A 26,172-nucleotide genomic window follows, 5' to 3' on the forward strand; every position below is an offset into this window, starting at 1 on the left:
TCGCTCATTCAGAATAGGGTGGAACTGGGTGGGGCAAATCAGGACGTTTTCGTGCCTTCAGTGTCACTCATGTTGCCATTAAATGCCTGACTTGGAGATTGTACGAGAGAACCTTGAAAATATCTGATATTAACCGAAAGCATGCATGAGTGATGTGTATTGCATTAGTGAAAATTATAGCATGGTTATGACTGACACATTACAAATGAATTAATAATTAAAAACACCATGTAAAGCTTTATTTCTTATGGGCATGTTATTGAAGTTCGTAATTTAATGTCAACATGCGGAACAATTTATAAAACAGCCCTGATGTGTGCTCTTAAGAAAAGCAAGTAAAAATTGTGGAGAAATTCTATTTTCTCCACCTTTTCCGATCATAATAAAATGCTAAAATTCATTTACCTTTAATACAATGTATAAAATGATATTTCTTAAAAATACTCAATCCATCTATTTGGATAATGTATGCTTTTTCATACAATTACAGATCCTCTGGATGATTCTAGAGGAATACATTTCTGTAAAACAATCCCTTAAATATTAATTCTGTTCAATTGCAAAACTGTCCAACGACACTCTGGCATAAAATAAATGATGTTTTATCTTTGTTAAGTTTTTTCCTTGGAGCTGAGAGTAAGAAAGCAATGCATTACACTCCTGACTGGAGTTAATTGTTGAAGGTCCATGTTTATGAAGCAGGGCTCAGGGTTACACCATTGCTACAGTTGTGTTAGCTGACTGAATGTGTTCCACCTGAGCAGCGGTCTGATCACCGAGTGCTCGGACTGAGCCTTGCGCATTGTCCTGGCGCAGAATGGTGTATCTGCATTTTGCCGAGCCACAATGACAAGAGAAGTACTTTTTCTTGATTTGCCAGTAGGGATCGCCATAGCCAAAACTGATGGGAGAAAAAAAGCAACTTTTATTCTCAGCTCTCTCACACAATTGTCTCACACAAAAATGCATGAATGTTTATGAAAAAAATCTGAAATGTTCCTTTGGTCAGCAAAGGACCTACCCTAACTCGTCTCCAGTGTGAATAGGCCTGCTTGCATAGAGTGCAATTCGAGGAAAGCGAAGGTCCTGGTGTTTGGTGAACACACGTACCGGAAACAAATTGGGGTCGCAATGATGATTTATAAACCTTCCAACATTACCGTAAAAATGAGCATCGATGCAGTAGAGCTCTCCAACCTAAAAGATAAAAAGTGATCACTATTAAATACACATAAACATGCAACATAAAAGAGATGTGCATTGATTTTACCATTGCACAGTTGAGCTTCACCAACATTTAAATGTACTGTAGCGCCCTCTGAAGGCCACGAGTATTAACTGTAAGATTTTATTATTTACAAGCTGGCTCTTTAAGCAAAATCATGTCAAGACGCTTAAATGTACCTTATTCTCTAGGTTGAACATGTACGAGTCGTCATCTCGAGCATTTGCTTCCCCATCTGAAATGATCTCACCTGCGAACCTGAACAGACAGCAAAACCTCAGGAAAGAAGTATTTGACCAAACAGCATGAGATTAATCATAATTAAATAATTCATAATTCCTGTAATGGCTTTCATTTCTGTAACAAATTTCATATTAAACTACCCTTGATGTTGGAATCTGTACAAGAGTACTTTAGAAACCTGATTGGTTTCCGCAATATTTGTATAAAGTACAGTATAATATTGTTGTGTAATTCAAAATTAAATTTATTTACGCCAGCCATTAATAGCGATACGGGTTCAAAACAGAACACATGATTTTTTTTAGGTTTGGGACAACCTTTTTTTCTAAAAAAAAAAAGACAAGAGTGTTTGAGAAATGTAAATAGTCAATTTTTGTGCAAAAAAACAACACATTACACTAAATATTAACGTGTAAAACAAGAAGACCATACTCGCATACGAAGGCTCCCTCAGAAATATCCTGCAGTGCTCGGACACCCCAGCCCTTCTTCTCAGTCCTAAATACCTGTAGTCCCACCCTGCGAATACAAACATTACAAAATATAAACTTAAATCCAACATAAATGTAGAGTTTGCATTACAATATAATACACATGTTGGCCATTTTACTTGAGCCCATTCTGTATCACTCTATTGAGACATGTTCTCCAACAGGAACATGCATGGTTGCACTCAAACAAGAAGGGTGGGTCATCCCTGCAGAAATCTTTCACCAAGCGGCCATCCTGTACCAAGAGATCATTTTGAAAAGTTTAGTAATGCTTAACAGGACAACACCCCTAAGCAAATACTAGCAACGTCTTACCTTGTCATACCAACAGCGCATGCTGAGCTGACCACAGATACAGCCGCTAGAAGCACAGTCCCCTTTACAGCTACAGTGCTGTTTCAAAGAGACAAGGAGAAACATCACATACAGTGATATATTAAAAGGATTAACCTTGTTATGGTTTATACCAGTATCATACTGTGCCTCCTACCTGTAAGTGTGTTATGTTCTCATCTATATTTACTTGAGAGGTGAAACAGTTCTCTGGAACATATTTGAAGTTGATGGGGCAGGGCTCTTGGTCCACCCCATTCACACAAGGCACAGGGATCTCCTCATAACCTCGTGATATATCTCTGAAACATCATACACAGATTTCCATAATAAAAAATAAAGCATTTATATATATATATATATATATATATATATATATATATATATGTGTTTATACATATATCTATATACAGACTAAGCTATATACAGACGTGCTAAAATTTGTTGTTGCCCCTCCACAAGAAACGAAACGTCTGGGGTTGATTTTCCTATTGTGGCCAGGCCCAGAGATGTTGGCTACAATTCCATGGACCTTAAACTTCTTAATAATATTTGCAACTTAGGAGTTAAACATTTTTCGCGGAGTTGCGAGAGTAGACACATACGCAGGGTTATTTGTCTAACAAAATATAATTTGAACATTTTCCTTAAAACTAACCATTAGTTTTAGCCATCATAACCATAATAACCATCATAAGCTGTTTTTGAGCTTATCAGACAGACGTTTCTTAAACTTTGATGCTATGCCATGTTTGTATGGATCATAGAATGACTCGAAAGAAGTGGGGGCATTACCCACAAAACCAGTTTTATGCAATTATGGTGTATAAAAACATAGCTTAATATGCCAAATTCATTGTTTTTAAAAAGAAAACAATTAGGAGTCTCATTTTTTGTCCTATTGAGGGTGGCAATATAAACTGACCAGATCTATGATGAATTTTGTACTCAACTAAACCCGACATTTTCACGTGCGAAAGTGATGAGTATGCATAGCCTCTATACAGTGCATCTGGAAAGTATTCAAAGCGCTTCACTTTTCCCACATTTTGTTATGTTACAGCTTTATTCCAAAATGGATTAAATTCATTATTTTCCTCAAAATTCTACAAACAATACCCGATAATGACAATGTGAAATACGTTTGTTTGAAATCTTTGAAATTGTATTAAAAATAAAGAAAGCACATGTACATACAGTAAGTATTCACAGCCTTTGCAATGACACTCAAAATTGAGCTCAGGTGCATCCTGTTTCTACTGACCTTCCTTGAGATGTTTCTACAACTTGAATGGAATCCATCTGTGGTAAATTCATTTGATTGGACATGATTTGGAATGTCTATATAAGGTCCCACAATTAAAAGTGCATGTCAGAGCACAAACCAAGCCATGAAGTCGAAGGAATTGTCTGTAGATCTCCGAGACATGATTGTATTGAGGCACAGATCTGGGGAAGGGTACAGAAAAATGTATGCAACATTGAAGGTCCCAATGAGCCCAGTGGCCTCCATCATCTGTAAATGGAAGAAGTTTGGAACCACAAGGACTCTTCCTAGAGCTGGCAACCTGGCCAGCCTGAGCCATCAGGGAGAAAGGGCCTTGGTCAAGCAGGTGACCAAGAACCCGATGGTCACTCTGACAGAGCTCCAGCTTGTAGCATCATACTCAAAAAGACTTGAGGCTGTAATTGGTGTCAAAGGTGCTTCAACAAAGTATTGAGCAAAGGCTGTGAATACTTATGTACATGTGCATAGACTTCAAACAAACTTCTTTCAGTTGTCATTATGGGATATTTTTGTAGAATTTTGAGGAAGATAATGAATTTTAGAAAATGTGGAAAAAGGGAACCGCTGTAAATTATTTCCGTATGCACTGTACATGATACAATAGTTTTAATTTCATCACTTTTCAGGAGGAATGAAGCATTATTTCAATGAGCTGTAAGGGTACCAACAAATTTCAGCACGTCTGTATATTTTATATATAGTTATCATTACAGCATTTGGTATGTTTTCACTACGGTGCCTAAAGGTTTTGGAAAACAGAAATGTTTTTCTCCGCTAGAACAAAAGAAGGAACATTAAGTGCCCATTTTTCCCAACAAAAAAGCTAATAGTGGTGGATTTGAGGCCAGCTGGCTTTACCTGCAGAGCAGTCTTTCTCTCTGACCGTCTCTTCCTCTCCTAGCATCTGTGAGCTTTTTATTGGTGTTCAGAATTGTCCACATCTTTGAATTTATACTACAGCAGTCCAAAGGAGTCTCGCCGTCCCTGTTCTTCAGATTTACATCTGCTCCTCTAGACAAAAACAACCTGGAGACAGAGTTTTAGATTACACCACAAACAAAGCACTTCTGAAATTTAAAAACCCTCTTGACTGTATTTCACCTGGTATTCACACTCATCTCAGGTTATCTGATCGCATGGACAAATCCAAACCGAAGTATAAATCGTCAAAAAGTTTAAGAGGTAAACAGACAAGCAGTGTATTGTATATGGAGAGCTTGTGCTTATACAGCGATTATTTAGTCAAATAAACTTAATCCTAAGAGATCACAGGAAATGCATTTGTAAGATTTGAGAGACACTTCTGATCGGATTACCCGACATGGAACAGGTCTTACATTACACAGTCTAGCTGGTTCTGTCTGACGGCGATGTGGAGAGGTGAATCCCCATGAACGTTCACAGCATGTAGGTCACATCTTTTCTCTAGCAGCAGCTGAGCGATCTCCTCTGAACCAGAGAACGCTGCCCAGTGAAGGCAGATGTTCTCCTCCTAGCAAACAGACCACAAAAGAAATTCATTTCTAACTGACATAATCTCAAATCTACATACATCTAGAAATTCTGCAAATATTTACAAGAGTTAAAGCAAAATAATCCTGAGCCTGAACTTTCTTTTCGCAGGATTGCAGGAGCAGACTCATACGCAGGGTTATTTGTCAAAAAAAAAAAGAGCATTATTTGAACATTATTTGAACTCTATTGTTCTTGTCAGTGTTATTATTCTTAACCGATGGTGGTCTATGGTAGCTCTATGAACCGAACGTAGGAAAATGGTGAAAATTGCCACGTCCGTAGAAGTGGTACTCATAAGTCACGTGACCAAGTCTGGTGACTCTAGCCGTCACCAATAGATCAAATATGCACTTTTCAAATGGCTGTAACTTTTAAACCCAGTGAAGTACAAAAATTGTATTCGCCACACGTCATGCACTCGTTAGACATCGCATTCCATGCCTTACATTAAGACTCCGCACATTACAGTAACGGACATATCAAAAAGTACAGTATTGCGTTTTTTCGCTACAAGTCCTGGAAATTGTGACTGATTGTCACCAAAATCGGCTCAATTTCTATTTGGACGGAGTTGAAAAAGAATTGTGATGTTCCCCGTTGCTCAAAAGTTACTACTTCGCAAACCTTTCAAAGTTGACCAAAAATTTTTTGATTCCTCGATACGACACTTGGTACATGTCATCTACACCTCGGAATGGGGGTCCTAGCCAACTTGGCTCTACTTTTGCTCTACTGTCTCATTTCGTGTCGTGGGTACGCTGGGGGAAGTGTGGGGTGGTTGTGGTGGGTACGCTTGGTAAAACGGCATAAAGCGTGGGCTTGACCCCGGTGGTCTCAGACAGATGTTTTTTAAACTTTGATGGTATGCCATGTGTGTATGGACCACAGAATGGATCAAAGATGTGGGGGCAAAATTATAACCCACAAAACAATCAAACAAAAAAGTTTATGCTATTATGGTATGTAAAAACATACATAAGACATGCTTAACATACCACATTCATCATGATAAAAATCTTACTTTTTAAAAAGAAAACAAAAAAGACTAAAAATTTTGTCCTATTGAGGGTGGTATTTTGAGAGAAAAATAAATTGACCAGATCTATGATGAGTTTTGTACTCAACTAAACAATTTTGTGCTCCAGCAGTCATTTAATTTAGTTTCATAGGTATTAATGGTGATGATGTTGCACAAGTCGCATCCACAACAAACAGCAATGAGATCACAGTTGGTCTAAGCAGGTTAGCATAAATGAGCCCTCAAAAAGCAAAAGTGATCAACTTTTTGAGCTCGTTTTTTTAAATAATAATTAGCAAATAATTATAACAAATAATCATAACAAATTTTCACTACAAACTGTGAAACGAAAACAATATAAATTCCTATTAAAGCTACAAAGGTTACGGAGTCAGCAGTGGGTGCTTCTCTTTTCATTTGTTTGATTCATATCAACCACATAGAATAGCAGGAGGCTGGTGTCACTACTGTATTGATATCAGTTTTCTTTCTCAACAAAAACAACCATATTTATGAATTAACTATGTGAGATAGGTACATAAGCTGCGAAAAAGTTTGAAAATGATTAAGAAGCTTTAGAAATCGATCCTTGATATCTCAATTGCAGTTAGCACACATGGCCGCGTGTGTGTGACCTGCAGAAGCGGATGTCCGATTAGATGATTTTTCCGAAGCAACACAAAGTTATCGATCTTTATGTCACAGTCTCCAATTTGTGTATGTCATATTTGTCATGGTGGACTTAAAGTTGCCCCCGCTTCAGGCTTTATAAACTTACTTTCCATCCTGCCAACTGTTCGCTTGCTAACATACTCTCCAATGTGACGTCTCCATTCCGCCAACCAAGACCATTTTAATACTGGTTGGATAGTAATGTTTGTTTGGTTGAAAGTATTAGCCGTGTTCCTCTCATACCATTGGTAGGTGAACTTATGAACTCGAACTGATATCAATAAGCTTTTTAAATATAATGGCTTTTTTATAATCTGCAGTCAAACGCCGCAAGCCGGAGATCTAGCACGGTGCCTGAAAACTTTAAGCCCTGTGTTTATAACTAAAGCAGGCATTTGTTTCACAGAACATCAAATGAGAGAATGAAGTTAATTAAAAGCTCAATGTCACAAACCTTATCTCTAATGTGGACATCAGCACCTGCAGAGATCAGCAGCGTCACCTGGTCTAGTCGCATGTTTTCTGTTGCCCATGTGAGAGGAGCCCATCCGCTACCATCCTAACAGCAAAAAAAGTTCATTTTTAAATTACAGCCCCTTCAATAACAGCATCTAAGATAACCTTCAAGGCCATACAGCATCCGCATCTCAATGTTTTATAGATACTGTGGCAGTGTTTCTGAAAGAGCTTTACCTTAGAGTTGACGTCTATGGTGGCAGCGGAGAGGAGATACTGCAGCACATCTGTGTGTCCACCTCTTGCGGCCATGTGAAGACACGTGGAGCCTCTTATATCCTGAGAAATGTAGATATTAATTTATTACCAAGGCAAAAGGATTTCAATGCTACATTCATTCATTGTAGTATAAGATCTCACAACTATTTAAAAAGAGTACATAACATGAGATCATGAAAATTTCATGCAGTGTGTAATGTTGCTGTGTTTGAAAGTAAGTCTGTCAAGTTGTGAATCCGAAGGTGAATGAATAACAAAGTTATTTGCTTGGAAAAAAGGAAGTCGACTCTGAATCACACTAAACCAGTCGTCCCTAGTCTGATTCGTGAACCGCCACAGATTTATGTCACTACATATAGTCCCCAAATTCGTTTTGCAAGGACTGCCCTCGAAAACTTCACTTTTCTCCCCCAAACACTGTAGCTCGTGAGCCTCATTTGCGGTAGACCAATCACGGCAATGGATAATACAGATAATGCAATGTAAGTCGATTTGGATAAAAGCGTCCAATCTGACGCTGACCAATCACATCAGACTAAACTAGCGGAAAGGAGGGGAATAGACAGATTAATCATGGAACAAATCATTTTTAGAGTCAGTCAAGAAGTAATGCAAGTATAACTGCCTATTATTACGAAATAGTAGCGTTTTTACACCTTCTATCATGTACATAAACTTGTTGTTGGGTACTCCATTAACCATAGTAGGACCTAGTTATGTACTCTTTAAAGTTTAAAGAACACAATGGTTAAAGCCACAATATGTAGATTAGAACCGCTAGATGGCGCACTTTCAAAACAACAACAAAAGGCAAAGCTAAATGACGTTTTGTAGAAGAGTAGAATTATGGGACACATCATCTTCACAATTCAGAGGCGTATAGGGATCGCTTATCATGTTCACGGACGAGGTAATGATGAATTTTATTTTATGTCATCGTAATGAATTAGCTTGCAGAAACGTGGAGTGTAATGCTACATATGATGTATACGGTGGTTATACGGATGCTGTATAACCACTTCTGCATTTGCATGTTGCCGTAGTTTCTACAACCGTTAACTGGGAGTATTAGGGAGCAGCGGATATTAAGTCACTGATATGCGACAAATACAAGGGTGACAAGGGACGGACCATTATTCTCTAAATACGAATTTGCACATTCTACGGAACATTCGGGATAATGAAAGCACGCAACTGGATGAAATATATTACACTGTGCAAGTGGTTTTTGGATATTTCATAACAAAATTCTTCCATACTGTGGCTTTAACAAATAAATAGGTCGTGAGGCTGGTTATGAAACCTTATGTCCAGAGGAAGCTCCAGCTTTCAGCAGGTATTTTATAGTTTCTAGATGATTGTTCTCGCAGGCATACATCAGAGGAGTCTTCTGCTCCACATCGCACATGTCCAGGTTAGCACCGGCCTATGAGAGATTATTTCCAGACTTTAACTTTAACAATGTATTAGATGGAGTCATGTTAACATTGAAAACTGATAGAAAAAAAATGCAAATCTAACCCAAAGCAACCAATTGATACTCGTGAAGCGATGACAAAGACATCAAATCCTTCCTAAAGCATTAAAATATTCATTTAAGGGAACATAAAATTTATTCTAGCATAAGCAGTACCTGCACCAGTATATGACAGATGTCCTTATGTCCTTCTTCAGCAGCACAGTGTAGTGAAGTCTTCCTCTTCTCAGTGTCCATCTTCAGGTTCGGGTCAACACCGTCCACTGATAATCAAAAGCATTAGACAGATGAATGAATCGACGAATTAAGCATTTGAGAGTAACTCAAATGATTCAAATTACTTAGGTAATAATAACTGCCTATTAATAGAAAATGAGTTTTTACACCGTGTATATATGTAAACTTGTTTTTGGACACTCCATAAACCAAAGTAGGACCTTAAAAAAAAATATATATACATATATATATATAATTTACTCTTTAAGGAAGGTCTTACCCAGCATATGCAGGACCCTCTGGAGCTCCCCTCTCTTAGCAGAGAAATAAAGCTGCTTTGGGGGCAGCTTAAATTTCTTAAACCTTTAAAAAAACGTAGCTATTACCATTTAGATATGCGAGTTTGGTAAACTTTTAGATGCAATACAAATTAAAAGTATTTTCGTAAATACAGCTGCAGAAAAAATTAAGAGATCACTCCAAAATTATTTTCTGTTTTTCTAAATGTTCTACATACAAGTATGTGTTTAAGTAAAATTATAATTTAGAACATTTCTCCAAAATTCCTAAATATTGTTTATTGGAGTCTTACTTTTCTCATGACTTTATTTTAAGTGCTTATTACACAACAACAACAAAAAAAAAAAATCACAAACTGCATGTAAGTCTAGTTATGGGTAAATAAACAGGTTTACAATCAGTAAGTAGTAAAATGTGTGACCCTGGATCACGAAACTATTCTTAAGTAGCCCAGGAACATATTGTTCACATTGTTTGGGTCAAAATTATAAATTTAGTTAAAAATGGAAGTTTTAGACGGTTATATCTCCACCAGATCCTATCCTAACAACCCATTCAGATGCTGTAAAAATCATAATTTCAAAAAAATTACCCATAAGACCCATTTTCCAGGGTCACGTAATGTACACTAATTTGCTCATTTAAGTGATATTGAAACAGGACATTACTGGTCACTGTGAGTGAAGCCGGTACTGATATGCATCTTACTTTCCATCCTCTAGCGCATTCAACACAGTCTCCAAAGATTCTTTAACAGGACCTATCACTCCACCAATAGCTGCACAGTCCAGTTTAGCCCTACTGTGAGACATAATCATAACAGATATGTGAAAAACCCATTACATAAGCACATTTGCCTGGGAACAGGTCCAGATCAATGTTTCAATGAACCAGAATTGTTGATCTTATCTTACTTCATTAAGGCAGTGTCCGTCTTGTGTGCAGGCACAGCAGCTGATGGCACCGCAGTGACAGTGTCAGGTTTTGGGATTGTGACCTCCTTCGCATGACTGGCCTCCTCGCCACAATGAGGGCAGTAGAGTTGACCTCTGATCAGGGAGCCACAGCTTCGGTGAAACCGGTGAGAAATGTTTCCATCTGGCTGACATTCTATAAAAGTCCCCTGGATCAGACACAAACCAATAAATCTTAACATGGGGGAGGTGTTCAATTTAAATGTTGATACTTTAACTGTTAAGACACAACAACGATCAATAATATCTGGCTTTCTTAAGAACAATCCTCAATATGAGTGTCTAGTAAGCACTACTCACAGCCCTACAGAAGAAACCACAGCCTGGGCAGCTCTGGTGCTTCACCATTCCAGCACGGTGGTCCTCACACAGCACAAGCAATGGAATCCTTAGAGAAGGACGCATCATTTCCTGTTTCAGAATCACCTTCCGACATAAACTCAACTAAAGAAGGAAAAATAACAAGATTCAATACATAAAGTCTATCATTGTGCACTTTTTCACATGACTTTCTTCTGCAGTACACAAAAGAAGATATTTTGAAGAACATTAGTAACTAAATAAAAAGGCAGATAAAAAGACAGATGGAAAGAAAGATAAAAAAGAGAGAAAGAAAAACGAAAAGAAAGATAGTCATGGGTAAAAAGACAGATAGAAAGACCAATGGAAAGACGGATAGAAGGACAGGTAAAAAGAAGGGTAAAAGACGAATAAAAAGACAAATGGAACGACAAAAAGAGGGATGGAAAGACAGAAGGAAAGAGAACATGTAGTCTGCTTGAAAACATGCGCAAGTCAACATGCAGTCACGCATCAGGGGCTTGCGTGTCAATTTCTGTCCGCTGGTTTTGAGCTTTTCTAGTCATATTTTTTATTAACTTTTATGACGAGCTGACATGACAGTCCTTTGATTATGGTTAGAGAGAAAGGGAGTATGAGCACTGATGGCAGAGAAGGGGCGCCAGATATTTTCGGCCTATCGACTTTCATTGTATGGACACAAAACCACTGAGACATTTTGATAAATATCTTACTTTGTGCATCTCAGAAGAAAGTCAGTTCTTTGCATCAAATAAATACATATAGGTGGCATGTCAATGTTTCAGTGGCTTCAAACGCGTTATATTCTACCTTTCCATCGACACTTTCCACAGCCATACACTTGCCCTCTGCTAGAGTCACTACATCCTGATTCTTAGGCGTCTCCATGCGACAGCTACACAGTGGAGGTTCCAACACATCATCAGCCTCCATGTTCTCTTTATCCTCCGGCAAACCTTCAAAGGACAAAATTCATGCTTATGTTATAATGAACAAAGATAACTGGATCAAGTACTGATTACAGGTGGATCTTCTAGCATTATTACAACACTGTTTTGGGGTGTCTGCACCCTCTGCAAACACCTTCTGTTCTGCCTGTCTAGCTATTCTATTTCTTCATGAGTCAGTGCTCATTTGGTATTTCAGGGCCTGTGTATATGTTGCCAAGTTGACTTACTCCCTTACAAAGTCAGAATGCTTTGCATCTCCACGCTGCATGTCTAAATAAACAATAAGGTTCTGAAACCTGCCTCTGCTCTTTTGAGATCAACCTATCAAATGAAAACAAACAAACATGGGGTATGCAGATTTCCGGAGGTATGATTTAAACAGTACTCGATTCTTCTACTATTGTGATGTACAATGTCATCTGATGTAGACATTACGTACCCGTGGGAATCGCTGTGAACATGCTGTCTTGAGCCAGAGTGTGTATAGGAAACTCAGTGTATTCTTCGACATTCTCTTTTGGAACGTCCTCGGTTTCCTTGTTCTTCTGCGGTTCTGCAATGCTTTCTCTATGCGGCCTTTGATTCTCTGGTCTCTCAGGACTAACTCTGTGTTTGAATGCCTCCTCAATGGACATCTGACCCCCTTTGGTTTTATGTGAGGCTTCCTGGAAGAGTACAAAACAAAGATCTTACGGGAAAAATCTATATTTCGCCATTATTTATTTCCTTTCAAGCTGTTCATAACCTGTATATGACTCTTTTCTTCTGTGGTACACAAAGAAGATATTTTGAGAATTGTCTCTGTGGTTTTATCGATCAAATGGAAGTGAATGGGGGCCAATGTTGTTTGGTTATCAACGTACTTCAAAATATCTTCTCTTGTGATCTGCAGCAGAAAAGGAATTCATACAGATTTGGAGGGACACACGTGATATTTGACCTGTAAGTTCGACGGCGATAACGGTACATTCTGTTTCTTGGAAACTTTCACTTTCTTTTTGGGAACAAAGTTATATAACCCCATCTTTCTTTTCTTCTTCTTGGACGCTGAAGGCACATGCAAAAAGTGGGTCATCATTATCACATGATATGCTCTAAACAGCAGAATCTAATTCATTTTAACTTCTTACCGAAACACACTCACCTCCTTGCACTGAATCTTTGTGTCCCTGAGGTAACATGAGCTGCTGCGTAGTTGAGGACTCCATGTCTCTCTCATGAGCTCTGTTCTCGTTGTTCATCTATATTGTTGCATTACCACAAACAAATAAATCTAATCCGGTGTGCCTCCAACCTGCACACTTTTCTAATAGTCCCAATCCCCCCAATTACAATGAACAATGTCAGCAAGCAGCCAAAGTAAAGAACAAGAGCAAACTAGACCCCACCTTAAGAGCAGCTGGAGCAGGTGCTGGTCTAACCATGGTTTTCCATGCCAAACGTGGAGGAGCAGGACGCACAGCTGGGAACTGGCACGAGGTCTCTTCTGCCTCTCTCTGGGCAAGTGCACCTGAGCCATCACCTTTCGGTCTGACCGCATGTAAAGATGTGGAGATGCTTTCCAAAGCATTCTCAGTACCAGAACTCTGTGCTACTTCAGCATCTTGTTTGTCTTGCTGGATAGATGCACGGTTTCCTGAGAGGATTTCTGCTGGATACTTCAGTGATGTCTGGCCAGGGAGTAAAAGAAGCGCGAGCCCAGTGGGCTCCCCACTGCTTGAGGCTATCTGCTGTTTGCCGGCCTTTGGAGAAACACCAAGAGATTTGGGCTTCCTTCCTCGCCTTGGGGGATCAGCCGGGCTGTCATTACCTAAAATACAACAAGACAATGTTGCTTTAGGGACAAAAATGTAGCTTTTGTATAATGATATGCATGCTACGCTTTAGAAACATTTGGAATACTTTATTAATGGCAATATCTTGCAATAAATGATCTTACGGTCAATAAACTCACCACCTTTTTTGGACTTGGCCATGGCAGCGGGAACAAGGAGCAATCCAAGACCACCAAGTTTCTTCCTCTTGAAAAATTAAAAGTGTTAGATTGACTACCATTACGAATCTGGTGACATGTAGACAACATCATTTTCATAGACAGCAATGCTGTAACTTTAGGCAGCTCACGTGGTTTTGTTTTGAGACGACAAATGTTTTTGGCGCGACACGTTACATGCTATTATCTTTTGCACTATTTAAGAAACGGGTCAGAGTGCAAACTTGTAAACCGTGATTTCCTCTGTCTTGCGAATACAAGGCTCAGTGTATGTTTATGTCGGATGTAGCGCGCTCGCTATGGGCGGCAACACAATGAACGTGAAACAATGTAGCTAACAGACGCTCATAACACAGCAGCTAAAATGCACCAAATCTAAACGCAAAAAGCACCTGCGGTAGAAACAGGTTTGGTATAAAAATCCGCCCTCAAAACATCGCTTTATGCACACTTACCCGTTAACTTTCAATCGTTTGCATATTTGAACAGCAACTGTGAAAGTTCAGATTCAGAAGCAGTCTTCCGGCGTGTACGACTTCACGTGGCTCTGCGCAGACATACGGCCGTATGACATACAAGTACCGCGAGAGTGATTCGAAACCAAGTGGTTTAAATCGATATCGCGGTTTCTCTGAAGTCACACATCGGTCGGTCTGCGCAGCGCTGGGTGAATTCGAACACGCCCTTTCGTTCTTCAGTTTCATGCGCCCTGAGACTCTCATGTGACTGTACGTCGCCCTCTGTTGGTAATAAAATATATCTGTTTAAAGTCTGGTTGCGCAATGTGGTCTATTACTTAAAATGTACCTCTTGTTCAATGTTTACTATTAGATTACAAGTAATTGTTGATAGTTTAGAGTTACACCTTTTCTACGACAGTGCTCTAGGTGTGCATTTATTAATGGGTTACAGGAGTGGTTCTTAAACTTTTTCATTGTAAGCCCCCCCAAATAAAGATTTATAATCTTAAAATTAAAATGTTTCATTAAACACGTTACATATTCAGTTATGCAAGGCTGCAACGTCAATTATTTTGTTTGGTTCTTTTGGTTGGTATGCTTATTTTTCTGACTTATATCTATATATCTATATTTTTCTAACTTTCTTGATTTCATAAAATGCCACAAAGTCTGTGGCCACCCTTGTATTGAAACAGTCATTTAATTGCAAAATCAATTTTATTTATCTATATGCTACATATAACTGTAAATCACTGGTAAAATACAAACAATTACGTAGTGTGCAATAAAACTGTCTTGAGAATAATACAATAACAAAGTAAAAAAGTAATGTAATACCGCACAACATAGACTATATATAAATGACTACATTTAATCTAGAGCGTTATTATATAATGACTTGATGATTGGTGCCCCAAAAATACACAGTAGACATAAAAATATATTTCAAACCAAACTGCATTCTTCTATCAGGAAAATCAAACCCTGAATTTGACCCAGGTATGTGAGGTGATAAGTGACCACAAATGTACAGAACAAGGAACAGTCTAATAATTAAACATTAACATGATAAAACTTTTAAAACAAGTGGTTCCAAAATTGCTCACAATAATGATAAATAAAAAGAAAAAATGGAAAAGCCACATTATGCATTTTGAATTGTCTAGCATCACAGGTGCCAAACCAAGTATCAATCAACCTCTAATATTTAATATCAGATTATAGTTTGTAGCGTAACACAGATTATAGTTTGTAAAATTACACAAAGTGCTTGAGGTCTGAATTTACAAATGAGTCATAAGCGTGTATCAAAGCAATGTTTTACTCAAACACTTCATGTTTTTCTCACGTTCTTCTTAGGTTGTCACATCCTATGTGCTGAAGCTATCATTATAAGATGGTGGAGGTTCTGCAAAGAGAAATATAAAAAAAAACAGTGAATTATCAGATTGTCTGTACCTAATCTATCTCAATGTTTCAATCAATAGTATTATACATTGTGCCCCCGTTTCACAGACAAGGTTTACAACTAGTCCCAGACAAAAATTAATCTTTAGTCCTAACTGTAAATAGCTTGCCCTGACATATCTTCAAATATGTCAGTGCCATCGTTTTGTCTCAAGATGCACATCAGTAATGCTTTTTTCTAAGGCATTTTAATAAAAGCGACTCAAATAGCCTAAATTAACTAAGGCATAGTCATTGCTTAGGGTAAACCTTGTTTATGAAACCGAGCCTAAGTGTACTACATATAATATAATGGTAAATAAAATATAACAAAATCACTACAGAGTTGTGTATTTTTGATATACCGTGTGGATATGGTGACGTCCTATAGTCTGGAGGCTGGATCGATGGAGATGAGGCAGACAGAGTTTGACTCCTCTCTCTGTTTTGAGATGTATTGTTGGAGTTTTGGCCCTGTCTGAAACTGAGTCCAGGAGCGTAGCTGAATGCATTTGGGGACACTGCATTCTGGTGACCTGAATCTGGACTCTTTGGTATTTCCATGTTGTACTCAGTTGTATTACTGAGCTGTGGGTAAAGCTCTGCTGGAGGAGCGCTGGGAGGCAGGTAGGTACTACGAGGCCTGGGTTTGGGTTTAGGGTTTGTGCGAGGGGGCAGGATGGGAGGGGCAGAGTCAGTGGTGGCTGCAGCAGAAGAAGGGGCTGGGGAGGAACTGGACCGTGGGACTGGCATGGGTGGAATAGCCCTGGAGGGGCAAGCGCGAGTGGGATCAACTGCAACACTTCCAATGTAAATGGGCAAAGTTAATGACACCTCTGGGTATTTCAAATAGACCTGGAAAATCACAAACATACAGATTAGGTTTAATGAGATCAAGGAAGCAGGAAATACCAAATGCAATTTCAACGAACCGCAGATAAAATGCATCTTTATGATATGCATGTTCCCATTCACTTATGTACATCTAGCTAATAACCAAATCAAATAGAGAAAAACATTAAGAGGAAAACAGTAACAATTTACTTTTCCAGTATACATGGTACAATGTTACTACAAGCTGTAGTGTCCATTACTACTTACACATAGCACATGGGTAATGAAAGTAATTTCTTATTACATCAATGTGCAAAATGTCTCGAAATTCACCTGAATGTAGTAGTTGATTTCAATGAGATTTTCACTGGTTAAGGAGGACAGAGGAAGACTGGGTACAATTATCTGCTCCTTCCATTCACCTTTGTTTCCCCCCTTAACTCCAGGTCCCTCAACCTCTGCGACTGCCCTTAAATCAATCGTTGGCTTCTTGGTATTATATGTTACTTTCTGAAATGAGGGAGATGATCAACAATAAATAATGTGATATTTGTAGTTTAGTACTGCAAAGTACAACATATTGACTTAGATGAGAGTGTTTTCTCACCTGCATTAGACTGGCAACCACATGACCTGTGGATTTATCTGATCTATTTTCGATCTCGGCGTACACTTTGATGATCTGTCCCGCGATGTATCCCCTCAAATCACTCTTGGCCTTCAGCACCACTGTCCCATTTTTCACCAGCATGTATGAGAAGTTTTTAGTTACAGAAGATGAGCTGGGTTCCTGCACAAACAACAACAACTTATCAGTCACTGGATCCAAGTTTATACTGGACAGTGAATTTTAGGTTATGGTTGGTTTAAATAAGTCGTTTTAAATAATCATCGAGGCTGTAGCATACTCACATGTATTTGAGGTACTTCGTTGAGGTTGATGTTGTTTAACATGCTGAAGGGTTTTTCTACCTTGTAGTCTTTTGCGAAACGAGGAGTGTCTATGAAAGCCCTGACTCTGAACATAATGCTTCCATAGTGCCCTTCAAATGATGTTGGTGCAGTGGCTGAAAGGGGAATTAGAAAGTTTGTGTATTTTCTCTAAATTGGTAAATAATGAGTCATGTCTCAAAACCTTACAGTAAGTGTGAACTTTCTTCTTAAAACCTGTCATAGTTCCTTGTTTAACAGTTTTTGTTTTTAATAAGGTCTTAAAGGTGTTTTATGCATTCAGCTCATGTATTTAAAAAAAGAAAAGAAATAGGCACAATTGATGCTTAGGTAACAAATCCCACATGCTTCTTTAAGAGTGTAATTAAAGAGCAAACATCTCAGATGAAAAGGAAGAGCGGGTGGAGATTGCAAACAGCAGCTACAGCTATAGACAATAGGAGTATCTATAGTTTCACAATAGATTACTTTTATTTCATGGAACATCTTCCTTCATTATGAAAACACACCTCTTCCTGCTCAACTGATCACTAACACAAGGTCTGCTGGTATTTTTAGATCATTTACGCATATACATTCATTCAACTAGGGCAACTCAAAAAGCTTTTCTAATTGTAAAGCTAATTGTAATTGTTAAACATTTCTCAAGCTGAAAATTATATGGAACAATATGAGGACCTTTACGTAAAGTCAAACCCAACACCAACGAGAAACAGCATCATGCTTGATATCCAAACTCAATTTACATGCTGTTCCGTCACCATGGATAAATGTAAACAGTGGTTAACTGTGACATGTCTTGGAAGAATGCAGGGCAACAGGTGTGTCCAATGACATAAAAGCAGACTCACCAGGTAAGAGAAACATGAAGGGAAAACTGTGCTCGCCCTCTTTCAGTGTGCCTGTGAAAGAGTTGGAAAGAGATTTTAAGAAACTGAAACATGCATCATGTGACCGTTATATGTGTGCAAGAGACCGTGACACTTGAGCACCTTTATCTGCGATAGAGACTGAGCTGCTGAAATACTGCTCCTCCTCCATCCAGTCTGTGTCGTGTGCTTTGCTGGTTACTCCACAGACACCCTGGCAGTTCACTTTGATCGCTGTTTGAGGGAATGATAAGAAAGATCATGAGCTGGATAAAAGAAAGTGACTCGGCAAAGACACAAGCAACCCTATCAGTGAATAAGCTAAAGATAATTTTGTTTAAAATAAGTAGCAGCCATTTAGGGTGTCTGACACAGAATGACTGTTCCTTTATTGAAAACTGGACTTCTTTTCGCCTCATGTTTTGTTTGAACTCTAAGCCCCTGTGTCCACCGAGGTGCTTTTACTCGGCTGAAAACGGCCACAGCAGGCGAAGCGTCCTGCCCCAAAATGTGCATTTTTCAACTCTGGGCGCCAAGGTCGGACACGCCGTTGAGCGTGGGAAAAACACAGAGCGCCGGAGCTGAGCTCAGAAAAACAAGCCAGATGCATTTTCAAAAAATTTAGCGTTTCCATTGGAAACAATTGAAAAAACACGCTGTTCACCGGCAGAAACGCCTTGGTGAACACAGCCCCCAACAACAGGATGTTGCATTAACACATGGTAACCATGGTAACAGACAAAAACACATTAACTACATGAAGTCAACAGAGGTGGTCTAGATTATTCCAATGCGCTTTGGTGGACAATCCACAGCATTATGGTTATAGAATCTATTCCCTTCTTTTGTCAACCATAATGCACAATTCTAGTGAATGCTGAATATTATTATAAAGTGGAGATGCGCCGATACTAACTTTCTCCACCGATACTGATTATTCAGAGTGATATCTGGCAATTCTGAAGATTAAATGAATATTTCTGAACTTTCTGAACAACAAACTGGTGATATTACTCAACATTTTCCATATACCGAGTACAAATTCATAGCATTTTCCTGTCTTCAGTTGTCCTCCTTGTTTATAAAACTCGATATGGTTTGGCTCCTACCTATCTTCATGAGTTACTGACGGAATATCAACCCAGTAGATCCCTTCGGTCTTCCAACCAGGATCTATTGTTTAAACTTAGGATGCAGCAAAAGTGCAGGGGAGATCGTGCTTTTGCTATAGCAGCCCCTAGGCTTTGGAATGCCTTGCCACTATCCATTAGACAAGATTCTTCGGACAATATTTTTAAGTCCAGACCAAAGACATTTTTATTTTCTAAAGCGTATGGCTGATGGCATAGTTGTATGACGTCATACATTTTAATGTTTGTATGTTGTGTGGATTTCTGTTTTTAATGTCTTACTGGAAAGCACATTGGTTGACAGAAGTTAAAATTAATTGTACTCTATAAATAAATTGTCATTGTATTGGCATCTCTGGGTGTGAAATAAAAGCTTTTGACATTATGTAATGAGCTGCATTACTTACATAAGTCTTAATTAATCAATCTCTCTGTTTGAAAGTCTTGTCTTTCTTGTTGTTTGTTTGCCTCTAATAAAATTTTGCCTCTAATAAAACTCCCATCTCTCTCTCTCTCTCTCTCTCTCTCTCTCTCTCTCGACACATTGCGATGGTGAGCAGAGATGTTTCCACAGATACATAATCAACCATGGGAAATGTGTCAGAGACTCCAGTAAGGAACTGGCCTGGGTGAACAACAACAACTTTGAATTCTATAACAGTGGTGCCTTAATATTTTTTATTCTGAAATCAGAAAATCCTCAGCCAATGCTTAACATATTTGGGAAGAGGACAATAGCTGAAATGGCTGAACATTTGAACAATTCAATTATCTTAAAAGTGACAAGATCAGAATAGATGTTTTTACATAAATTCTACAAGTCAGTATGATGTGGTTCAAAACCCAATACAAACACTGCTGACTGATTCAGATGTAATCGTGACTGTGTATCTTTGTTATTCTTGTTTCCTGAAACTGGAATGCCAACAAACCTGTTCAGCAAGTATCCTCAAACAATAAGCGAATCTACACCACTCACAAAGCGACATGACTCCCCCTCTTTAACATTTTCTAGTAAACCTATTTATTACTTCTAGAATGATTTTCTCATTTTTAGATGTTTAACAACAGATCAACATGGCTGTTCTTTGACTCATTTCAACTACATGATTTGCCTAGCTCTCAGCAGTTTGCACACATGAGCCAGAACAATACACACAAGTAACTGCACCTCCTTGTTTACATTGCTTGTTGCTAATTAAACACAATGTCAACACATGCTCTGGTATAGGCCCCTTCGCAAGATGTAAACACTGGTCCAGAGGCATTTCTGGTTTAATGTTTTTGTTAAATCTTACATATATAATGATCTAAAATATATTTGTTTAACATTTAAATTCGGTCATACATGTTCTGTTGGTTGTAAAAAATAAATAAACAGGAAGTTCTTATCAACCAGAGTTGAACCAATGTTGTTTGAGTCATTCAAAGAGGTCTATAATCAAAGGCAAGAACTAATACATCTATAAGTCTATTGTAAGCCTTGTATATAACGGCTGTTCTTTAATAAAAGCTTTAGGCGTATATACACACACTTGTGTACTGGTGTTTGTAAATGACCATGATGACCATATCATGTACCCTTTTGAAAAAAACACCATATTCTGGTTTGGTATGTTTTGATTTTGGTGTGCTGGTTTTTAATGGGTTAAGATGTGTTGGATTAAGCTGATCCTTAGCTGGTCATGTGCTGGTCCATAGCTGGTTTAAGCTGGTCAAACCAGCATCAAAACATACCTTACCCATCATATACTTTTTGTCGACAGGGTAGTTTTCTATAAAGTACTTACTGCAGACCTAAATTTGTTGTGCAGAAAGTTTTTTAAATATTACTTTCACTGTAACTTGTAAATGATCTAACAGTGTTCGTGCTAGTGAAGACTTGGACATCTGATGTCAAAAGATCTGTGCCCGGTTGCATAAAGCACCTTACCGAAAAAAATAACTTATGTAAAACTTAAGGTATATTTAAAGGCACACTTAAGGGAAAATAACACTTAATGTGCTTTCTGCAACCGGGATTGACCTCAGCAGTAAACATATGCGCTGAAAAACCCTGAGACCTGCAGATGGCCTGAAAGTTTCACAGAAACAGGTGCTCGACAGGTGGTGGGCAACAAATAGCACACAATGCCTTTATTATATATTTGCATATAGTATAATTACCATTGTAGCACACTTAATAGGTTATGTGTGTCATATTACTTTGAAGGATGTTTTTTCAAAAGCTTTGGGCGTTTCAGAACACACACATGCAAATGAGCCGTTCGGAAAAACGATAAACAACGCTGAGCAGCTGCCCATGCAGTACAACCGTGTCTTATAGACCTGTTTAGGCCCCAGTGAATTTGACCAAACAGTTTCAAAACGGTAAAGGACTTCAGATTTTATTCTGTTGAGGATAAATTGCCTGATATCAGCCAATACGATGAGTTCACCTGGTACGGTTGAACTGGTACAGTATTTACAGTAGATGGTCACCTCAACAATTGTTTACGCATTCTATAAACATGAATTATCAACATCCTTTTGAACTGTTATTAAAAAATAGTTCTTTAATTATAAGAAAAATAACATCCACAACAAGTTTCACTTTAACGTTACACACTTCATGTAACGTTACTCAATGCGCGAGAAGAACAATACCCAACACCTAAAACTCGCAATACGCATCATTGGGTTTAGGAAAACAAACATTAACATTTATATTAGATACATCAATATTTCAGCAACTATACAACTTGTTTAAAATACACTTCTGAATCAAAACATTCATCCTGAAAAAACAAGATGGGTGGCAGGTATGTAGGCGATAGGTGTATTGTTATATTTACTTACCTTTACATGGTATCGACTGGGCCAAGGAGATTTTAAGAGTTCCGGAGACAGATTCGCCTGGGCTATAGGCAGTTTTGTTGTTATTAAAGGTTATCTCGAATTCCTGTAGCTTCCCCATTCTGTCTTATGTCCACCGTCAACAGGTGGGAGAGCGAAACTGATCGACAAGGAAGGAATAAAGGAAAACGTTTTACCTGTGGCGGACGTCACTCAACTTGGCGAGTGACGTCACGCAGGTTTTCCTGTTTGCCAGTCAACGTGCTATTTTATCGTCTCGCAGGCTATACATCAACACTTAAACACGTAGAGATTACAAATCATTTTTGTAATTTACCAATTTCAGATTCTTATTTTTTCAACAATATGTTAGCAGATGTGCAGGCCAGAGTAAAAAAGCACATGGAAACATACCACAATATTTACAAAATAATTTTGTAATTGAATGAAAATATTTATTTTCTTAAGTGATAATTAGTTATTACCTTTTCAATTTTATTCCTAATCTATATTATTTGATTGTATTCTGTAAGGGAAGCTGCATTTGACCATGTCATACATGTGACCAATTAAACATAAAAAACGAATTATACTGTAATACACAGCATAAAGGAACAGTTCAACCAAAAATAAAAATTCTGTCTTCATTTACTCAGCCTTGAGTGGTTTCAAATCTGTATAAATGTCTTTGTTCTGATGAACACAGAGAAAGATATTTGGAAGAATGTTTATAACCAGATAGTTCTTGGGTCCTATTGACTACCATACTTCATAATTACTTTATCATTTTTTGTTCTGTTGAACATGATATATTTGGAAGAATACAGGTCAGCAAACAGTTCTGGGGCAGTCAATCAGTTCTATGGTAGTCAATGGGGTCCAATAACTGTTTGGTTAAAACAAGCATTCATCCAAATATCATTATCTGTGTTCAACCCAACAAGAAATGTATACAGGTTTTGGAACAACTAGAGAGAGAGTAATTCTAGATATAATTTTTATTTTTGGGTGAACTATTCCTTTAAATTGACTGCGATACTGTATAAATGACATTTTTGTTTACACTTTGACTCAATGATTCTGAATCACTCTTTTTCTCAACATTCCGTCTCATTCCTATCGTCCTCAGAGACCTCCTGAATGCTTTAATGAAGTTATGCGAACCAAAAAAGTAAATCAGGGGGTCCAAGCAACAGTTAATTCCTGCTAATATGTAACATACATAATATGCGGTTTGCAACCGCAACATAAGCCTGCATTTCTCAGGGTAATACTTTTTCACAACCACTCCAATGGTCCGAACCACATTGAGAGGAAGAAAGCAGAGTCCAAATATGACCAGACAAATGCCTATCATCCTCATTGACTTGGCTTTGACTGTCTGGCCCTTTATAGAATGTATGTTAATGCGAGACACTGAGCTGGCAAGACGACCATAGCAAAACACAGACACGGATAAGGGCAAAATACACCAGAAAATGAAAAGCACAAAGTTAATAATAAAGTATGCATTCGTGAGCTTCGTCTGATGGATAGTAAGACACTGCCTATGGCTGTCCTCAGTGGTCACCGGAAGCAACCATCCATAAATAATGCTGTTCATTATAAGAAAACACCAAATCCCAGCACAAAGTTTCTTCACAAAAGTCTTTCTTTTCATAAGTGAGGAGCGATTGAAGTGCACCACGGTCACATAGCGATGTATGCTAATGAGTGTGAGGAAAAGGATGCTTCCATTGAAGTGCACACTCAGAACTGCGATCTTCAACTGGCAGGCAAACTTCCCAAAAATCCAGTTGCCCATGGCTAAATATGCTGCCATTAGAGGAGTGAGTGGAGTTATAATAGCATCAGATAGAGCCAGATTAAACAGAAGAAGTACTCCCGAGTCCCACTTGTGAATGCGACAGGTGAAGACCCACAAGCTGAAGCCATTAAGCAGGAGACCCATCACATAGACCAAACAGAGGATCACAGCGAGAGACATGTGCTGAGGCTCAGGAGAACATGTGCTTGTGTTGCTGTGGCTCAAAATCACTGGACTGTGTGAGAGCGAGGTATTCATCTTGATGAAACTATGTAAAGGGAAAAACAAGTTTTATAAATATGAGAAATAGATGCAGAAATTAATAGAAAATAAACATAACCGTGCAATAACAACATGAAACTTCAGCTGTTTACCATTAAAACAATACAAAGTTCCTAAACATTGTAAAGTGTTTTCATGTGCATTTCTGTTGGTTCCCATCCACCAGATACGATCCCAACAGAACTCAAAACATTACAGTAGAGACCCACAGCAGAGACCATTATAGTTTCAATTAAACCAATACAATTCCCAGTATAACCATGAAATGGTAATAAGAATTTGTAGAATAATAATGGTTTAAGCAGAAGGTTTATCAAGATTAAACAAAATGACTAGAGCACATGGCACACAACGGAACATAAATTATTTGTAACAAAACATAATAGCATATGTCAAGATGAAAAGTTTTATAACATGATGATTTTGTCCTATACAAACCTGACCAAATTCTATATGCTGTAAGTATTCAAATATATTGACAATAAAAAGTCAGTTAAAATATTTGAATGTGATCATGTGCTATATTTTAAAATGTAAATTGACATGAAAATGAATGAGGACTTTATATTTTATAGAAATATTAAAAAACGTCATTTGAGAAACCTTGTGTGTACTGTTTCATTTTACACAGAGCCAAAGCAGTAAGAGCCATCTCACATTTAACCAAAGTTACTCACAGTGCATTCAAGTTATATTGTACATTTCACAAATTGATAAAGCTGTGCAGCCCTTTCTTATATTTTATTGTGAGTTTGAGAGCTTATTGATAGACAGAAAATAAAATATAAAGACATTCAAATTCAAAAGTAAACTTTGATCAAATAATTCTAAATACAGTTAAGAGCCACAGAGCACTTACGGGTTTATGCAAAACTTCCTTCAAAACTCCTTGGAACTTGTGCAATCAGATACATGCAGTGCACAGACAGATGATTGTAAAAACTGTGAATAACTTTTTAGCCTCAGCTTGATATCAGTGTGCGAGCACAGAGGAACTGAAACAGGATTTACCTTTTTTGGTCAGCAGTTCCTAACCTGTCAAAAATAAGCAATTTCTAGCAGTTTAGTCAGAACATCTGTGTTTGAAAATGACTTTATCCTGTCATCCTTGTAAGCATTTTTCTTCAGTCTCATGGATGCAAGGATCATGACTGTACTTATGTCAGGATCGTGACACCTCTGCGTTCTGTGTCAGAACATGATAGATGGATCCTGGTACTCAGTTCTTGCATTGGGTTTTGTTTTGAGTGTTGTCTTTTGTCTGGTTGTCTTTTGTGCTCTGTCTTTGTTTTGCTGTGTCTTGTGTTGAAGCATGGAGCCAGGGTTCTAGGTCACCAGGGTATGTTACGCATAGAAAACCCTTTTGACTATAGTCTTGAGTTTTTGGTCCCTATGTCACTATAGATTTTCAGTTAAAGCACATCTGCCTCTGGGTTCTGTCTCCAAAATCTTTCAGCTGGCTCTGGGTGACAGGACAATTGGGAGTACTACTCTATCCTGAAAGTGATAATAAAGATACAAAAATATAAATGCTCACACTATTATAATCACATGACCTTCGAGTATTTAATTTTCAGGTCTGGAGGATTTGACATTTTTGACATGCCACGGTTGCCACCCACAAATTTGTTAAGTTAAAGATAATCAAAGTCTGGGGGTGGATTGTCAATTTTATAATAGATTACTAATGCGATGTGACTTCAACACTCAGTTATGACACACTGTACATTAATGTATTTAACATGGTCTAGTAATCTATAGTACAACAGCACTTTCATCATGTAACTGAGTAAGGTTTTGGTAGGT

The 26,172-nt window shown here is 38.1% G+C and overlaps 3 protein-coding genes across 5 annotated transcripts; all 3 read right to left on the bottom strand.

Moving 5' to 3' along the window:
- Positions 1-665: 665 nt before the first annotated feature.
- On the bottom strand, positions 666-14,290 carry ehmt1a (euchromatic histone-lysine N-methyltransferase 1a). Of its 2 annotated transcripts, none has more exons than XM_056745194.1 (24): positions 14,207-14,290; positions 13,716-13,779; positions 13,147-13,568; positions 12,903-12,999; positions 12,699-12,805; positions 12,198-12,423; positions 11,619-11,764; positions 10,788-10,931; positions 10,428-10,636; positions 10,222-10,314; positions 9,494-9,576; positions 9,154-9,260; positions 8,824-8,946; positions 7,479-7,580; positions 7,240-7,344; positions 4,918-5,072; positions 4,439-4,606; positions 2,450-2,594; positions 2,275-2,352; positions 2,079-2,194; positions 1,901-1,987; positions 1,405-1,483; positions 1,022-1,197; positions 666-901 (listed from the first exon to the last, which is right to left on the bottom strand). In XM_056745194.1, the coding sequence occupies exons 2-24, from the start codon at positions 13,732-13,734 to the stop codon at positions 712-714; spliced, it is 3,177 nt and encodes a 1,058-aa protein (XP_056601172.1). In that variant the 5' UTR covers positions 13,735-13,779; positions 14,207-14,290; the 3' UTR covers positions 666-711. The 2 variants fall into 2 exon arrangements, with proteins under 2 accessions (XP_056601172.1, XP_056601171.1); XM_056745193.1 differs by having other exon boundaries at positions 13,713-13,779.
- A 620-nt stretch (positions 14,291-14,910) lies between these two features.
- On the bottom strand, positions 14,911-22,498 carry arrdc1a (arrestin domain containing 1a). Its single transcript, XM_056745196.1, has 8 exons — positions 22,281-22,498; positions 18,436-18,546; positions 18,295-18,345; positions 17,405-17,559; positions 17,100-17,282; positions 16,826-17,002; positions 16,024-16,513; positions 14,911-15,620 (listed from the first exon to the last, which is right to left on the bottom strand). Exons 1-8 carry the CDS (start codon positions 22,396-22,398, stop codon positions 15,583-15,585), a joined length of 1,323 nt encoding a protein of 440 aa, XP_056601174.1. The 5' UTR covers positions 22,399-22,498; the 3' UTR covers positions 14,911-15,582.
- Positions 22,499-22,710: 212 nt separating this feature from the next.
- On the bottom strand, positions 22,711-25,487 carry LOC130418965 (lysophosphatidic acid receptor 6). Of its 2 annotated transcripts, none has more exons than XM_056745200.1 (2): positions 25,378-25,487; positions 22,711-24,352 (listed from the first exon to the last, which is right to left on the bottom strand). In XM_056745200.1, the coding sequence occupies exon 2, from the start codon at positions 24,340-24,342 to the stop codon at positions 23,299-23,301; it is 1,044 nt and encodes a 347-aa protein (XP_056601178.1). In that variant the 5' UTR covers positions 24,343-24,352; positions 25,378-25,487; the 3' UTR covers positions 22,711-23,298. The 2 variants fall into 2 exon arrangements, with proteins under 2 accessions (XP_056601178.1, XP_056601177.1); XM_056745199.1 differs by lacking the exon at positions 25,378-25,487 and adding an exon at positions 25,226-25,289.
- Positions 25,488-26,172: the final 685 nt, after the last annotated feature.

This window comes from Triplophysa dalaica, chromosome 4, assembly GCF_015846415.1.
Source record: "Triplophysa dalaica isolate WHDGS20190420 chromosome 4, ASM1584641v1, whole genome shotgun sequence".
NCBI lineage: Eukaryota > Metazoa > Chordata > Actinopteri > Cypriniformes > Nemacheilidae > Triplophysa > Triplophysa dalaica.

Coding starts and splice junctions, on each gene's coding strand:
- arrdc1a (XM_056745196.1), bottom strand. CDS start 22,398: ATGGGGAAGCTACAGGAATTCGAGATAACCTTTAATAACAACAAAACT. Junction 17,560..18,294: donor CTTCATGTTTCTCTTACCTG/GTGAGTCTGCTT, acceptor TTCCCCTTTCAG/CCACTGCACCAACATCATTT. Junction 16,514..16,825: donor AAATCAACTACTACATTCAG/GTGAATTTCGAG, acceptor GTGATTTTCCAG/GTCTATTTGAAATACCCAGA.
- LOC130418965 (XM_056745200.1), bottom strand. CDS start 24,342: ATGAATACCTCGCTCTCACACAGTCCAGTGATTTTGAGCCACAGCAAC.
- ehmt1a (XM_056745193.1), bottom strand. CDS start 13,734: ATGGCCAAGTCCAAAAAAGGTG. Junction 12,806..12,902: donor CAAAGATTCAGTGCAAGGAG/GTGAGTGTGTTT, acceptor ATGTGCCTTCAG/CGTCCAAGAAGAAGAAAAGA. Junction 7,581..8,823: donor GAGCTTCCTCTGGACATAAG/GTTTCATAACCA, acceptor TACATTTCTCAG/GATATAAGAGGCTCCACGTG.